The 16670-nt window shown below is 52.9% G+C and overlaps 1 protein-coding gene across 1 annotated transcript in view; it reads left to right on the top strand.

Annotated features, from left to right (window-relative positions):
* Positions 1-420: 420 nt before the first annotated feature.
* Positions 421-16670, top strand: part of PARD6G (par-6 family cell polarity regulator gamma) — a 91566-nt gene continuing 75316 nt past the window's right edge. The window contains exon 1 of the mRNA XM_042910484.1: positions 421-568. Within this exon, the coding sequence (XP_042766418.1) occupies positions 497-568 (72 nt within the window). The 5' untranslated portion in view covers positions 421-496. The remainder of the gene's footprint in view (positions 569-16670) is intronic.

Raw genomic sequence — 16670 nt, 5'->3', positions numbered from 1 at the left:
GGGTCCTTGAGAGTCGTGGGGCGGGTCTTCGGGGCGCGGGGTGGGCACGGGGGGGGCGGGTCCTCGCGGCGCGTGGCGGGACGTGGGTCCTCGGGACTCGCGGAACGGGCCCTCGGAGGCGGGTCCTCTGGGCGCGGGTGAGACTGGGGCCCCCGGAGCTTTGGGGGCGGGCCCTGGGTGGGCGTGGGGTGGGGGGGAGTTGGCGGCTCCACGGGAAGCGGGGCGGGCCCTCGGGGCTCGCGGGGCGGAGATTGGGGGCGGGTCCTCGGGGCGGCGCGCGCCGGCGTCCCCCCGCTCCTCCCGCGCGCGGCCCCTGGAGTCCCGAGGCGCGCGGCCAGCCCAGCTCCGGCCGCCGCACTGAGAGCGGCGGGGCGGCCGAGCGCGCGCGGGCCGGGGCCGGGGCCGGGGCCGGGGCGGGGGGCGCCGCCCCCAGCGTCCTCTGCAGCCCCGGGAGCGAGGAGCCGAGGCGAGGACGAGGCTGAGTGGGGCCGGAACCATGAACCGGAGCTTCCACAAGTCTCAGACCCTGCGCTTCTACGACTGCAGCGCCGTGGAAGTCAAGAGCAAGGTAAGCCGGGCCCCCCTGCGAATGAATGGGCGCCCCCGGGGGGGACTGGACGCTGCGGGAGGTACCGGGGCAGGCGACAACTTTGGAGTGCGGGGGTCCAGCCGCCTTTCCCGCCGCTGCAAGGACACAAAGCCCGGCCGCCCGGCTGGTGCAGCTGGAGCCCGGCGGTAGGAGGGCCGCGCGGGCTCCGGACCCCCGCGGGAGCGGCTCTTTTGTTCCACGAGCGGGAGGCGACCCGGCGCGCCACACGGTGGAGGGGCGGCGTTTCCGGGGCGACCCGGGGGCTGCTCGGAGTGGGGTCGTGGGGGGGGGGGGAGGTGCTGGGGGGCCCGGGCCGGGGGAGGGCCTGGCCGCGCCGCCTCCTTCGCTGCGGAGGAGGCTCGGGTCTAGCGAGGGGAGAGCGGCAGCGGGCCGGGACCACCCCCCACCCCCCGCCCCTGGCCCAGGCTCTCTGGGCGCGCCCGGCCGGTGGCCCCTCCCGCTGTCCGCGCCCCGGCCCGAGCGTGCCCCAACTTGAGAGCTGCTGTGCGCGTTCGGGTAATTGGCTGATAGGATCTGGCGCTTCTGCCCTCTGCGGGGGCGGCTCATTCGCGGCTGACGCTTTTGTCTGCGAGGGTCCTGTTGCAGTTGCTCAGGGTCCCGGAGGAGGGGGCTCCTCGGGTCCTAAGCTGCCGCCGCCTGGGGGTTGGCCCTCTCGCCCTTCCTCCACGCCTCCCCCGTCCTGTAAAGCGAGGCGGAGCAGCTTGACCGGTGGGAGAGGGGCAGGGCCAGAGGGTGGGCTCGGACCCCCATCTCCACACGCACTTGGGCGCCGGGCGTTCGTGTCTAAGGAGCCGAGTCCAGTGCCCCCACTGTCCAGGCCGCCCCTGCCCGCCAAGGGCGGAGGGGGTCCTTTGGTAAAGGGTTTACAGGGCGTCCGCCGAGGATGGGGGGCGGCTTCTCCGCAGTGAGCCAATGGAGTTTCGGGATTTCGTTTTCATCTTGAGGAGACCGTCTTTTTATGAACCCCTCACTTCTGTTGAGGTCGCACCCTTCCCCCGAATGCTAACTCTGTGACCCTCGCCCGGAACTCATCCCCTCTTTAGCCCAGGAGTGCCCCCAGCCTCCCAAATCAAGTGTGCCCGCTGCGGGTTGTGTGAGGGAAGAACCCACAGGCATGAGTGGGAGCTCCAAACAGTTGTGGGTTTCTTTAACTGGGTGGAGACAGCTGATTGGAGCTCCTGGACCACTACCATAGGCATTGAGCACATGTAGTGGTTCCTTTTTTTTTTTTTAACTTTTTATTTTGAGATTATTTTGGATTCACAGGCAGTTGTGGGAGAGAATACAGACTCCCAAGAAGGTCACTTGTAGTGGCACAGTGTCTTATCCAGGACCTGGTCATGTACCTCTGCTGTGTGCACGTCCCTGGGATTACCAGCAAGCACAGACAAGCCACAGAACACCTCCATCAAGGGTCCCTCCGGCTGCCCTTTTAGGGTGTTTGATTTCAGGTGTAAACTGACTAACACTAAACGCTTTTCCTAAATCGCACGAGCCCCATTTCTCATGCTCAGTAGCCATGTGCGCCTCACAGCTGCCTGATGACAAGCACAGCTCCAGAGGACCGATCTAGAAGGACAGATCTGGAGGAGAGGCCCTCACCAGGCCTTATCACACAGTTCTGGACTGCTGGTACAGGGCAGGCTACTGGGGGCCTGCCTTTGCCTCTCCTCCAGGACAGGAGTGAGAGGCTGTGGGGGTTCTGGCTGCCCAGCCAGCTGTGTCAGACTGCCCTACCCCTTCTAGCTCCCCAGTTGCTGGCCCGTGCTCCAAGCTTGGGTTCAGGCTCAGATGCAGTGCATGTTCCCCTGGTGGTGAGTGGCAGAGCTGGAGTTTGGGTTGGATTTGGGAGCACCCCTGAAAGGGCCACACCAACCTGGGTGCAGGGAGTGCCTGCTGAGCTGGCTGTTGGACACACACACGTTCCATTTTGGATGACGGGGCTTGCCTTCTTGTCTGTCCAGAGAGTACACCTGGCTCTTCCTTCCGCATACACCCTCCCACTGCCCCCCTTAGTGGTTAATACTTGATACCATGGCGCCCATCTCCGCAGGGAGCCTTTACTCCAGCTGCTCTTGTCAAAATACAGGAAGCAAAACTTGATGACAATGATGTCCTTATTCAGGTTAAACGTAGCGCCATAGCATCTCGGTTTGCGTGTGGGGAAAATGGTGCCGGGGCCTGAGTCCAGCTAGGTCTGCTACGTACTTCTCTTTTGAACTTTCAGGAAAGTCATTTAAACTTTCAGAGCCTTGGTTATTTCATCTGTAAAATGGGCATTGTTCCTGTTCTGCTTACTTCCCAGGACAAAAATGAGGTAATGAATGTGAAAGCACTTTGAAGACTTGAGGAGTTCCTGCAGTTGTAAATGTCAGTTCCTGCAGTTCAGAATATTGGGTCTGAAATCGTGTGGCATTTCAGGATATTGGGTCTGAAATTCACCTCTCACCCTCTCAGAATTTTGGGCCATGTGCTACAGCTAGTCAATTCCCAAAGCCTTGACCTGGTGGCTCTCCCCCATCACAAACATTTCCACATACTTGTGATTGATCTGTTCCTCCCCAAACCAACAGAATGTACTTCTTACTCCCCAGCCCTGGGAGTGGGACTGCCTTTTTGCCACTTGCTTTGACTTTTGCCTCTCCTCCTATGAGACCTGCAGAGTGGAGGGAGGAACTGTGCACAGGTCTGGGGGAGCATGTTCAGGCCCAAGGGAGCACATCTTGGAGCCTCGTAGGGGTAGCAAGAAGGCCAGTGTCTAGGGGAGGTGTCTGCAAGGGGCAGAGGAGTTAGAGGATGTCTGAAGGAGCACAGTCACCCTCTGTCAGCAGTGTGCTCCCCCCGCACAAGCCCCTACCTTCTAGTTGAAGACCCTGGTGCTAAAGGAGGCCCGTCATTGTCCAGATACCCAGTCCCAGTCGGGCCTCATTCACATTCTCTTAACCTGGTGGCCTGTCTGCCATGGTTATGTAGCTTTCCCCCACCTGAAGTGCTCTCTGAGAATCCACCCTGTGCACCAGCCCTCTCCTACAAAGCCCATCCGATGCCTTCACCGGGCCAAGCCCCCTCCAACTCCTGACCCCTTCTCATCTTATGGCCCTTGTCACAGTGTGGCACAAGGCGGTTGTTCACAACAGAGACAAAGACTGTGTTTACAACTCAGGGGCATGTCATGTCCATTGTGTTTGGCGGAGATTCACTGCTAAGTGTTTTAATCCAGTGTTTGCTGCTTTGTTTAAATCATGTTGGAGATGGGGTGCCTGGGTGGCTCAGTCGGTTAAGCGTCCGACTTCAGCTCAGGTCACGATCTTGCGGTCTGTGAGTTTGAGCCCCGCATCGGGCTCTGGGCTGATGGCTCAGAGCCTGGAGCCTGCTTCCGATTCTGTGTCTCCCTCTCTCTCTGCCCCTCTCCCGTTCATGCTCTGTCTCTCTCTGTCTCAAAAATAAATAAACGTTAAAAAAAAATTTTTTTTAACAAATAAAAAATTAAAAAAAAAATCATGTTGGAGGCTTTTCTGGATTGTAAACAAATATGTTGTCATTATAGAAAATTTAAAAACTGTATCAGGCACAAAATGGGATCAGTCTCCCATCCAGAAATGACCACTGTTCAGTGTTGCCATGTGTCTTCTTGACCCTTTATAAGCATATGTAGCATCTTTATGCTACAGAATCAGGATCATATTTTACAGGCATGTTATTCTATAGCCTGCTTTCCCCCATCAGTTTAACAGTGTGTTTTCTCGTGTCATTAGAACTTCCTTAAAAACATTCTTAAAACATATTTTAAAATTACTACTTAGTATTTATTTTATGTGTAAACCATAATTAATTTAACCAGTATCCTATTTGGGTCATTTCCAGTTGTTTTCTGTAATAAACAATGCCGTGAATAACATTTATATTTAAAGTCTAAATAAACATTACCTACAGAGTATGTATAGATATGCTACATAAAAGGTATAAAGAACTGCTGATTTATTAAGTCTTATTGTTTCTTCAGGAAGATTCCTAGAGTGCAGCTGCTATGTTAAAAATATGCACATTTATAAGACTTTGAATATATATATATGTATATATTGCTAAATTTTCTTGCAGAAAGTCTCTTCTGCAGATTTATATACTGTTTCACATCTGCCCATCCATCTCTGTCACCCCTCCCTCCCTCTAGCACTGGTATTTCTTTCTTTCTTTCTTTCTTTCTTTCTTTCTTTCTTTCTTTCTTTTAGTTGATTTATTTATTTTGAGAGAGAGAGAGAGCACGAGTGGGAGAGGGAGACAGAGAGCTGAAATCCAGAGTTGGATACTTAACCGACTAAGCCACCCAGGTGCCCCTGCCCCTAGCACTGGGCATTATTCTTTCCCAGGTAGATAAGTGGAACCCCATCCCATTGTTTTAATTGGTATCTTTGAATTATTGGTGAATTGAACGGTTTTATATTTGTGGGCTATTTGCCTATTTTTAGCTGCCTCTTTCTTTCCTACATGCTTTTTTTTTTTTTTTCCCCTGTTAGTCCTTATTTTTTATTGAATTATGGGAGCTGCTTGACAACAGATTTTCCCACCTGTGCTGAGGTAACAGTGTTTCGGCCCACATGTTCCCTGGTCCCCAGACCTTATCTCTGGCTGAGGTTGTTGGCTGCCTGGTGCTGCAGGAACATGTCTTTCCATCTGGTGGGCTGGGGGCTGGGCCAGGCCCTCCCCATGGGGTGATTGGGCACTTGCCTGCAGCGAGCCAGTTAAGAACTGCCTGACACAGTTTGACTCACCTGTGTGTGTCAGCTACACCCTTTTAAGATTCCAGCTTTGTATGTGTGCACGTCTGTGTTCAAACAGGTTCGGTGACTTGATGTGGGAAGCTGCATCTGGAGGAGACTCTCACCAGGAACCCAGGTAGCAAATGTCAGTCTAGTGGGTGCCAGTGGTGTCCATGCCAACCTTTTGTGGGTCTCAGAGCCCTGTGAACTCTCCCAGAGGGTACTCCAACTAGTCAGGAGTTCGAGCCTTTTTCTAGGACCCATGGCATTTCAGATGGAGGGTTCTCCCAGTTTCAGGGAAGGAGTGTCAAGAATTGGAAGGTGCAGCTATTCAGGGTATCAGAAGCTCAAAGTTTTCTGGGTCATGTTTAAAATCAGTGAAAAAGGAGAGGCACCCCGACCCTTTCCCATGAAGGTGCCTCCCGGACCTTTAGAGGCAAGCAAGGAATGAGCTAGGAACGATGGCAGCAGAAGCCACCATGACAGTAGTCATTTAACAAGGGAGCATCAAGAGTTAGTGTAAGACTTGTTCAGCTGGCTAAGTACGTGTTTACTGGCTCACCACTTCCTCTTGGCAAATCTCTAGTCTTCTGTGAACCTGGGGAGTGATGGGAGATACTGTGAGCCTTTTTAGACCCTGCAGCTTTCCTCTGAAGCTACCCCTGGACACAGTAGGGCTATACAGATGGTCCAGGCTGGACACTCCCCTCTGTGTACAGGGTGCACTCAGAAGTATTTCTTCAAATTTGTTTAACTGCAGATACACACGCCAGACACTGTTCTAAATACACAGCAATTGCAAATAATAGTTCCTTAAGTCCCATCACAGCCCTGCAAGATGGGTTCCGTTATCACCACCAGTATATAAGAGAGAACACTGAGGCCCAGGGAGTTCCACGAAGCTGCCCAAGGTCAGAGACCCCCAGCAGTCTGGCTCCAGAGTGCATGCTCTTTGCCATGAACTGTCAGTGGCCACTGGGGGAAGAGGGCTCCTGATTTCTCTTCCTCTGACAAGCCCTGAAATCCAGGTCTGGGTATTGATGCAGGTGTTCTTAGCGTGCCCTGTGTAGAATGAGACAGACCCCCTTCGGCTGTCTGGATCTAGAGCTTGTAAGGGTAAGCTCTTGTGCTTTTGGGGCAAGAAGTTCTATTTTTCTTACATCACCATTACAGGTTCTTATGGGATGGTCTCAAGGGAAGTTTTCTACTCAGTAGTTGTTCTGGAAAGTCTGATTCCACAATGCGTTGATGTATTGTATTGTATTGTATTGTATTTACTGAGCAACCACTATGTGCCAAGCATAGGGCTCATGGTGGGCGTACAAAGATAGCTAAGACAAATGTTATCTCCTCCTTATAAAACTATGGTCCAGGGACGCCTGGGTGGCTCAGTAGGTTGAGCGTCCGACTTCGGCTCAGGTCATGATCTCACAGTTCGGGAGTTCGAGCCCTGCGTTGGGCTCTGTGCTGACAGCTCAGAGCCTGGAGCCTGCTTCAGATTCTGTCTCCCTCTCTCTCTGTTCCTCCCCCACTTGCACTCTGTCTCTCCCAAAAATAAAGATTAAAAAAGAAAGAAAGAAAGAAAACTATGGTCCAATGAAGGTTTGGTCTGGCACGTGGGAAGATTAGGGTGGGGGTGGGGATGGGGTGGAGGTCCTTCATTCTGATATCCCAAGTGTCACCAAATCACCACTTCCCACTTCCTTGAGCTCAGAGGCTTCTGGCACATCCCAGCTGGCCTGTCAGCCCAGCAAGACCAGTCATGGTGGTCAGCCTCCAGGAACCACCCGCCTGCTTTCTAGCAGCAGCAGAGTCAAAGTCTGCTATGGTTGCTTTGAGATAAGTCAGACCACCTTCTCCCTTCATTGCTTCCAGAAGCAGCTGGGCTCTGGCCTCCACTTTTCCTCATCTGGGGGCTCTCCTCTGCACTAGACCAGGAGGCCAGCTCCGAAAACTAGCTACATTTCTCAGTGATCTGCTCCAAGGAGAAACTCGGCATCTAAAGTGTGAAAAGCAGTGTTTTGCACACAGGAGGTGCCCAAAAAATGTTGGCTGAGTTGAATTCAGATAAGGAACAGCTGGATTTTCCTGTTGGCTACTAGTCCAGAAGTTGTTAGGATACTTTAGAAAAGAACTACTTTTTGAGGAAGGTGACCAAAACTTGGCTCACTGATGGGATTATTCTCCGGGCACCTCTGAGAGGAGCCTTGTCCCCTCCCTGCCAGTGCTGCAGGGGACAGCATGGACAGAAGCGGGGAGAGGATGAGCTAAACAGAAAAGAGAAACTTTGAGAGTTGAAAGGAAATTGTTTTAAAAGTCCATGTTGATATTTCTGCTGTGTTGGTGTCTGCTAATTTCCTTAGTGTTTGATCACAGGCCGAGAGCCCCAGGGGGTGCAGCCCATGGGCCCCTTTTCAGAGCCAGCTCTGTGTGCGTCTCCAGGAGCCAAGCTCATAGCCCTTCCTTGCAAGCTCCATTGGCCCTACATGCTTCCTCCTCCGGAGCTGCCGCAGGCAGCCCCGAGTTACCTACAGGTAGGGGTAACAGGCCCAGGACACTCACTGTTACAGCTGTGACATCAGTTACCTTTGATGCCTTTTTTCCCTGTCCCCTCATTTCAGTTCTTCCCAGGTTCTCAGGGTCCAGGGATGTGTGTCCCACACCCCATCACCCATCGCTCTATCTCCTCCCAAGGCCGTGTTCCTCATTGGGGCTCTGAGCAGATGCTCGCCATATCCCCAACCAGAGCACCTGCTCTGTATTTTGGGGTATGTGTGTTGCATTTTACTTGGGGGTAGAAAAAAAGCTTTTGCTGCTCACAGAGTTTGAAAACCACCCAGAGCCTCATGCATGGCCCAGCCTTGTTAAATTCTTGGTTTGTCTCCTCCCCCTGCTCCACAGGCTGACCTTCTTACAACCCGATCCCTTCCCACTCTTGCCCAGGCTTGAGGCTGCAATAGCTGCCTTTTCAGTTGGCTGTTCCGGACCTACTTAATGCGGCAGGCTCTCTCCTTGTGACACTAAAGTACACTAATCTCAGGCGTGCAGCTTAATGAAAGCTTGCATGCTTACACACCCAGGTGACCACTATGCAGATCACAATGTGGAACATTCCAGTATCCAGGAAGCTTCCCTCATACCCTGTCTAGTCAGCACCCACCCCCAGTGTAACCACCATCAGGGGCGCGGTCACTAAAGATGAGTGTTCTGGTCCTCGGATGTGATGTAACGATACACTCCTGTGTCCATGCACACGTTGTGTGCATCAGTGGAGATTTTTTATGGGTGCCACGTGTTGTGCTTCTGCCTGTGTTGATGGTGCCCAGAGCCGCGTGCATGTCCTTTGGTGGCTGTGTGCATGAGTGCCTCTTCAGTGCACTCGTGCTCTCCACTGGCCTTCGTGATACTGCTGTGCTCGGTGCGGTGGGACACTGAGCTGCCCTGGTGGTCCTGCTGAGTCTAACCCACCACGCAGTGCGACTGTTCTCAGCTCTGGCCCTGGACTAGACTGGATTTAGGGGAGTGGCTGCTGTGGGACGTCTGAGCATTTGAGAGTCCCAAAGGCCTTGAACCACAACTTATTAAGTGTGTGTTGATTAATAAATTAAATCAGGAAGAGATTCTTTGTCGCAGAATTTGTTTCCACCGCTGACGGGTGAAGGGACTCTGATACTTCTCCATGTGATTCTGTGGTTCCTTTCCTTCAGTCCACACCAGCTTCCATGGGCCCCTCTGGTGGACCTGGCGTTGTGCAAGAAGCTGAGACCCTGGACAAACAAGGATGGGCCTGCGGGCTGCTCGACAGGTCACAGGGCATCTCATGCGTTGAGTGAGATGCGTTGTCTCCTTTTTGAATAGTGTCTGATCTTCATGTGTAGAATGAAAACCCCACAAGCAGCCTCAGCTTGGTGGGCTGTGGACACCTGTGCAGGTCAGAGCTTTCAGCCACCTTCACCCTGGGAGGTTTGCTGTGTTACCCGGAAGCTCTCCCTGATACACACCTGTGGATGTCGACAGATCACAGTGCAGCCACCGGTGGGGCTTTGTCTGCTCCTCCTTAAAGCCCAGTGAGCAGGTGTATCTGTTCTCCATGTTATCACATCGGTGTGCTTGCCGAAAGCTGGGTTAGGCATCAGTCTACCAGGCAGACCTCTCTTGGTATCTTTGCTTCTGAGACAAGGCGAGGACAGACAGGGCACCCCTTTTGGGGGACGTGTGCTTTGTGGAAGGACCCCAAGGTCCCTGGGTAAGGGCTGTGGAAGAGAGAATTGTGAGGGACAGCTGAGAAAGGTGCCATGCTGGAAGGATGTGGAGAATAAAGTAACATCCATATCCTGTTTTCCACGGCACGGGGGCCTGAGCCACTGGCTCCCCACCCACAAGTCCTGACCTGACTTCCCCTGTTGGCCTGAGATAATGATGGGGTGTTGCTATGGGACAAAACAAACTTCTGTGCCTATAGGATGTTCCCTCACGTGGGGCCGCAGGTGGCCCCAGCCTCAGGCCCATCAGCAGCTGTCCAGACCCAGGGGCACAGGCCCAAACCTCATAGGAACATGCTCCTGTTGACGGCAGGTGAGGCAGGGGCTCTGCTTCTCTGGGCAGATGTTGGCAGCACTGTCAGGGAGACACTCCCGGGTGAAACAGCGTGTTGAGGAACACCCTTCGCTGTTCACGAGGTGCGGTGAGCTGCCCTGGGTTCCCCCTCACCATGCTTGGAGGCACCTGTCCCATCCCCCATCTCCCAGGGGCGTGGCCCCATTGCCAGTCTGTCAGTGGTGCCTCTTCCCAGCCAAGGTGGCCGAGGACTCTCATCATGGCGTTGCCAGAGATGAGCACGTGGCCATGAGAGTGGCCAAGGCTGTGCCGTTGAGGGTGCCGTGCATGTCCCCTCAACTGGGTTTCTGGGAGGCACACAGTCTCTGGGCCCCCTCCCTGCACCAGGAGCCTGGCCAGCCTGGTGGGAGCATCTGCTGCTCAGGTCACATCACCTGGAGAGTCTAGGTGGCTATGACCCTCTCTGTTCAGTTGTGGCTTCCTTTCTTGAAGCATCAGCTGTGTGCTGTGCTTTCTGCCAGGGCTCCCGCCAGGTCTTCGACATAGATGTTTTCCTCAAAGCTCGTGACACAGTGTGCATGAACTGTGGTGGGAAGCACCCTTGGGGCTTGACCAACCTATTAAGTCAACTAAGCAAGGCCCAGGTATAAGTGGCAAAACCAGATCCTAAACCCTCAGTTGCTTCCCATCTGTTTCACGTTGTTTCCTGATTCTACCTGCTGGAAAATAGACAACAGCTACCTGCCTGGATGTGGTCTGCAGTCACATCCTCTATCTCTCCACCTCCTCCCCCCCCCCCCCCAGCACCTCCTGGACCCTGGCTCAGGGCTGTACTGCTTCCTGTGTGTCCCTCACGGGTCCTGTGAAACCCCCTTTCCCAACAGCCCCATGAGCTCCAGCCTGTGCATCGTCTGTTTGGTGCAGGGATGAACCTGATCCCACTTCCTCCTCTGGTACCCCATGGGATCTTCGCAGCTGTGGTCAGAGTAGTTGGTGACCACCCCTGTCCCTGGCGCACTTGAAGTGCCACAAAGCGGATGCCCCTTGAATTGCATGGCTAAGGGTGCACAGTGCCCACTGGGCTCTGAGCCTCCACCTGGAGCTGCGGGGTTCGGGTCATGCTCATGAGCACAGCTTTTCTCATACAGAATTATAAGGAGGGTGTTTCATCTGAAACATGGACCTGAGAGATAAGTGCCAGCCAGGGATGGAAGGGACGGGGCTGAGGAAGGTGGCTCCTCAGGAACCGGGAAGGTGGCTCAGCTGAGGAAGGATGTATTGCTTTCAGTGGCCCACAGCATGTTTGGGTCTCTGAGAAGGGCTCCCAGGATCAGCTGTGCGGGAACGCTGTGCACCTTCTCCAGGCAACCTGGCCAATAGCGGCTGTTGGCTGGGATCACACTCTCAGGACAGCCCATGTATTTGTATTTGAGTCTCACGAAAACCCTATGAAGAAGATATTTTTGTCCCTTTTTTACAAAGGAGGAAATATGCTCAGGGAAGTTTAAATTATCCAGAGTCACACAGCCAGGAAAGGTGAGTTGGGAATTTGAACCTGCAGAGCCTTGAAGTTAATGACTCTGCCCTCCTGTCTGTTGTTGGACACCATGGCCCAGATCTGGTGCCATCGCAACCCATCCCCGTCCCTGGAAACTGCCCCTTTTTTGTACATCGTGAGTTCATGTTGGGCTATGACTCTGCTTCCCTAGGGGGCCAGGGACCCAGGTCTCTGCCTGGGTGGCTCTCTGCTTCTGGTCCCAGAAAGGCAGGGTCAGATGGCCTCCACATCCTGCATGCTGTGGCCTAGGCAGACCTTCCAGTCGGCGGGCTCCCCCTCCCATAGCAGCCGGGGCAGCCCGGCTCTCTATCGTGCTGCTCCGCCTGCAAGAGCCCCGCCTCATCCACACACTCAGTGGTTCAGGCATCCCTTCCCACTTGGGGGTCTGCTCCCAGTGCCCGAGCTTCCACATGGGGTTCTCACCATGCCACTGGAGCTCTCTGGCTCTTTTCTGCCTTCCCTCTGGTATCAGCCTCAGTTTCTCCATTTACTGGGCTCATGACTAAGGGCAGGGATTGAGTCCTTCCAGGTCTCAGTGTCCTGGCCTTTAAAATGGGACTAGTGACACCTCTGGATTTCTGTTAGGGTTAAAAAGAGCTTGCACACAAAGCGTGGCACTGATCATACCTCGTCTACCGTACTGGAAATCCCTGCCAGACAGAAACCGTAGACCACGTTCCTAAATTTCTGTGTTCTCCACTCCCAGGCCCACCCTACACCTACATTTACCAGTGCCGGACCCCCGGATGCAGATGGCACGTGTGACCTGGAGAGTATGTATGTGAGCAGAGGAGTGCACGCAACACCTGCAGCGCGCACACGCACACACACACACACACACACACACACACACTCACTCACTGAGGTGACCCAGGTGCACTGGGCTCTTGGTCCCCAGCAGCCTCACACAGGATGTGGTGCCTGTCTGAGCAGTTCTGCAGCTACTGGTGGCTGGGACGTCATTGCTCTGGATCAAGATGGGTGCATGGGGCACAGGAAGGGGCCTTGCTCCGCTGCCGGCTCCACCCCGTCTGACTCACAGGTCTGTGGCCTGATTTTAAACTGCCCTAACATGCCAGCCCAGGAAGTCATCCCATGGTGGGGTCCCACATTCTGACAGATGCCACATGAGCATAATGACCCGTGCTTCCTGATCATTTCCAAAAGGGGGGTCTTCCCACAGATTTCCATATGGCCTGCACGTGCGTTCGTGCTCCTTGGCCCTGTCCCCAAATGGTCCAAGGTGTTGGCATTACCTTATGAAAGTATGCTGCTGAGATCTTTCACACCTGGGCTGCCTGGCGCCTTCAGTCTGTGCTGCAGGTGACCTGTTCCCATCCTCTCTTTACCTGAATATTTCCTTTCCTCAAACACAGAGTTTAAATCAGGGCCTGTGTCCTACAGTTTCTTTGTTTGCATTTCCCAGTTTGTAATTACACATTTGCATGTGTGATTACTGTCCAACATCAGGCTTTCAAACAGCCATCAACCCAATGAAGATGCTCAACACCAGCACGGGGCGCCACCCACGTCCGGCATTCAGCAAAATTTTGTTCAGTGAACGAATATGTAAACAGATACCAAAACCCAGCACATAGCAGTGACCAGCAAGATGGTTACTGGGATGTTTACAACCGTGCTTTTCACACTCGTGTGCACAGGAGTCACTGGGGGTCTAGTTAGAATTCAGGTTGTGACTCCCTAAGCCTGGGGCCTGAGTTGAAGGTCCCAGGTGACAGTGATGCTGCTCCTTCAAGGAACACACTTTGAGGAGTTTCTGAGCTGCGGATCCCTGGGTCCAGCCGCAGAGGTGCTGGCTTCCTGGCCTCAGGTGTGCCAGACGTGCACAGCTCCCTAGGCTCTTCTGTTCACAGCCCTGGGCTGGGCCTTGCTGCCTTGTTTGTGCTGCGCCCCAAGGATCACGCTGGATTCGGCTTTGCATCGTTTTCTGTCACTGCCCACGTGGTAAAGGCTTCCTTGAGTCATTAAACCCACTAATACAGCGTGTATCTGTTGGCTTCATTATATTTCATCCTGGGGATGTACTTTGTTTGGTGAACTTTTACAGTTAACATTTTATACTACTGTAAATATTTTTAAATGTTTATTTATTTTTGAGAGACAGAGTGCGAACAGGGAGAGAGAGAGGGAGAGACAGAGACAGAATCTGAAGTAGGTTCCATGCTCAGAGCTGTCAGCACAGAGCCCCAGTGGGGCTCGAACCCACGAGCCGTGAGATCATGACCTGAGCCCAAGTCGGATGCCCAACCGACTGAGCCACCCAGGTGCCCCAAAACTACTGTATTTTGATGAACGTTTTCCTTGAAAATCTCTGTTTCTGATGACTTCCCGCGATTGCTCTCACCTGAGAGGCCTGGAGGCGGGGTCTCACTGGGAGGTGTTCAGGGGGTGCGGTCTCAGAGCCTGGGTGGGCGGGACCCGAGCTGGAGGCGGGGCCTCGGCGGAGCCCTGCAGTGACGCCTCGGAGGGAGCGGGCCTGGGACGCTGGGCCGGGTGGTGCCCAGCGGGGTCGGGGAGGCTCCGGGAGCTGCAGCGATAACCAGGGTAAAGTGAGTGTGGCATTTTAGGTCTGGGTTTGTCGTGCGTGAAAGGACAGAGTAGCCCCCCTGGATGCCCCTCGGGAGTATCTTTTATCCAAGATAAGTAACATCTTACGCTAGGAGTCCCGGGTGGGTCGGCCCCACGCCCCGGTCCGTGCGTGTCCGAATGAGATTTAGTGGCTAGGACCCTCCTTGGCCCCTCAAGATTAGGGCAGCTTCGAGATAACTGAGGAGTCTAGCCCTGAAGAATTTTTTTTAAGTAAAATACTGCTCTGTGGTAGTTGTATTAATACAGTGACCAGGAGTAGAAGCGGCAGCGGCAGGAGGGAACCTGCTCTGTGCTGGAGCCTTCACCCGCACCCTTTCGTAATACCTGCAGGTGGGGCTGGAGCTCAGAGAGGATGGGGGGCTTGTCCCAAGTCCTCTAGTCCAGGGCAGGAGGGGCAGGGGCCAACCCATCCTGGACTTGGGGAAGAGACCCAGGTGGCCCTTGTGCCCTGATGGTCTGCACTCCTACATAACTCCCAGCAAATTGGAGAGCACATGTGGCCTCCTTGACATGTTCTGGCCTTTTGCCCGTGGCACTTACCAACTTCTAACATATTCTATGACTTAGGCGCTCGTTATTTTTAGTTTGCTACCTGTCTTCCCTGCTGGAATTTAAGTTTCATAAGGACAGGCATTTTTTCTGTTTGGTTCACTCCCTTCCCCAGTGTGTAGAAGTGCCTGTTGCGTAGAACCACTCCACACATTTTCACTGGATGATAAAAGCAGGGGCCATACATTACACTAGTTATTCAGTAAATGTATTTTGTACGACTACTGTATGCCAGGATGGGGGGTGGGGCAGGGGATGAAATGGAGACCATATTTTTCTTTTACAACTGTAAAGACCAGCACAGGAAAATATTTGCTTGGTGAATAAGTTCCTATTTGGTATTTTGGAGGAGTGAGTTCAAATAAAAGACACATGTCCCTTAGTATGACACTTTTGGAGAAGTATCCTGGTGATTTGGTGGTTCTTGGGGTCGCTGTCTGGTGACAGGAAGCAGTGAAAGCTAATGATGCTTCTCAGACGTACTTCTCTTTTAGAGTCAGTTCTGCCCAAGGAAGGGATATGAGCTGGGAAGCAGGTGGGACATGGCCGCAGAGGCTCTTGGGAGAGTGCGTCTGCCTGCAGCAAGTGTGTGGTGGGTGATGCATGGTCACTAGCGGAAGGCACAGCCTGGTGTCCGTGAACCAAGGGCTCCCACCCAGGTTTATCCAGAGCAGAGGGCATGTGGTCAGAGAAACTGACTACCCTTCCTTCCTGGGAAAGTAATTTGGAAACCAGGCCTTTCTTTAAGAAACAGCTTCAGGCAGCCCTTGGGTGTGATTGAGACCCCATGACCTTTCCTGCCTTTAAAACTGGACGTTATCATTGAGCCATCTGAAGCAGGGTCACAACCTGATTACCACAGAGAGTGTGTTTTACGTGGCTAAAGACCCCTCGGTTTGCCTGTTTACTCACCTGTTTGCAAATAGTCACTGGGACATTGTCTCCTCGGTTTTGACGGTGAAAACCTCACCCTTGTGTTGGGGGGGTGGAGGGGACTGGCATTTATCTTCAAATCTAACATACATGGGACAGGGCTGATGTGTGACATGGGACATGGTTTGTGACTTCATGCTTATATCTCCTACTGCGTTCCTGTTTTGAGACTGTCAGTCAATGTCCACTTAATTAAAATTCTAGAATTTTATTTTAAAACCAGTTGACAGAAGTTTAATTCATTAATTCAACGAAAATTTGTGTGTCTACTGTATATTAGGGACTCTACTAGTCTAGAACAAGCAGACCCCATGCTCCTGGGCTCGCACTCTAGTGAGAGCTATGGCAGTTTGCTGCCCTAACTCATATGGTAATTGCAAATTTGTAAAATAAATAAAGAACCAAATTTGTGGCTCCCTGAGGTTTGGGAGGTGCCTTAAAAGTGACCCAGTTACTAAGCAAATTTTAACTGGTAAAAACTCTACCTTAACACCTGGCTCCTGTGACCTTCCCTGGTGAGTCTGACGATACCCTGTCACGTCCCTGTCTATGGGTACCTTACAAACCAGGAGCCAAGTGACTTAACCTTTCTCAGTTCAGGGGCATCTGAGAGTTAGAGATTCCTCCCTTACAAGACCATGAGCATCCAGAAAAAGAATGTTTTCAAAATATAGAAGATAAGTGGGAAAAAAAAAAAAAAAAGCCCTCCAGAGTTGACCAGTGTGGATAGCATGCTACCATTTATTTAGAAAAGAAGGAATATAGATACAGTTCACATGTGCCTTCACATGCAGAAAACACCTTTTGAAGGGTGCATACAACTGAAATCACCAGCTCCAGTGGGGAAGGGGCAGGTTTTTACTGAATACCTTTTGACTTTTCAGCTGTGTGATTCTACCCCTATTCAAACCATAAAGAAAAACACACCAAACAGTGTGTAGTTCCAGTTTTGTTTTGGTTTTTTTTTTTAAGCATACATGTTGGAGAGGCCTCCACGAACATCCTGTCACACACTGCACAGATGTCTCAGTGCAATGTCCCTGCATGTGACCCTCGTGAGCCAGCCCAGGTACTGAACTGACCCCAGAACTCTGGG

Source organism: Panthera leo, chromosome D3, assembly GCF_018350215.1.
Source record: "Panthera leo isolate Ple1 chromosome D3, P.leo_Ple1_pat1.1, whole genome shotgun sequence".
Lineage (NCBI taxonomy): Eukaryota > Metazoa > Chordata > Mammalia > Carnivora > Felidae > Panthera > Panthera leo.
Note: the sequence above shows the minus strand (reverse complement) of the source record. Positions and strands in the feature narration are given on the sequence as shown.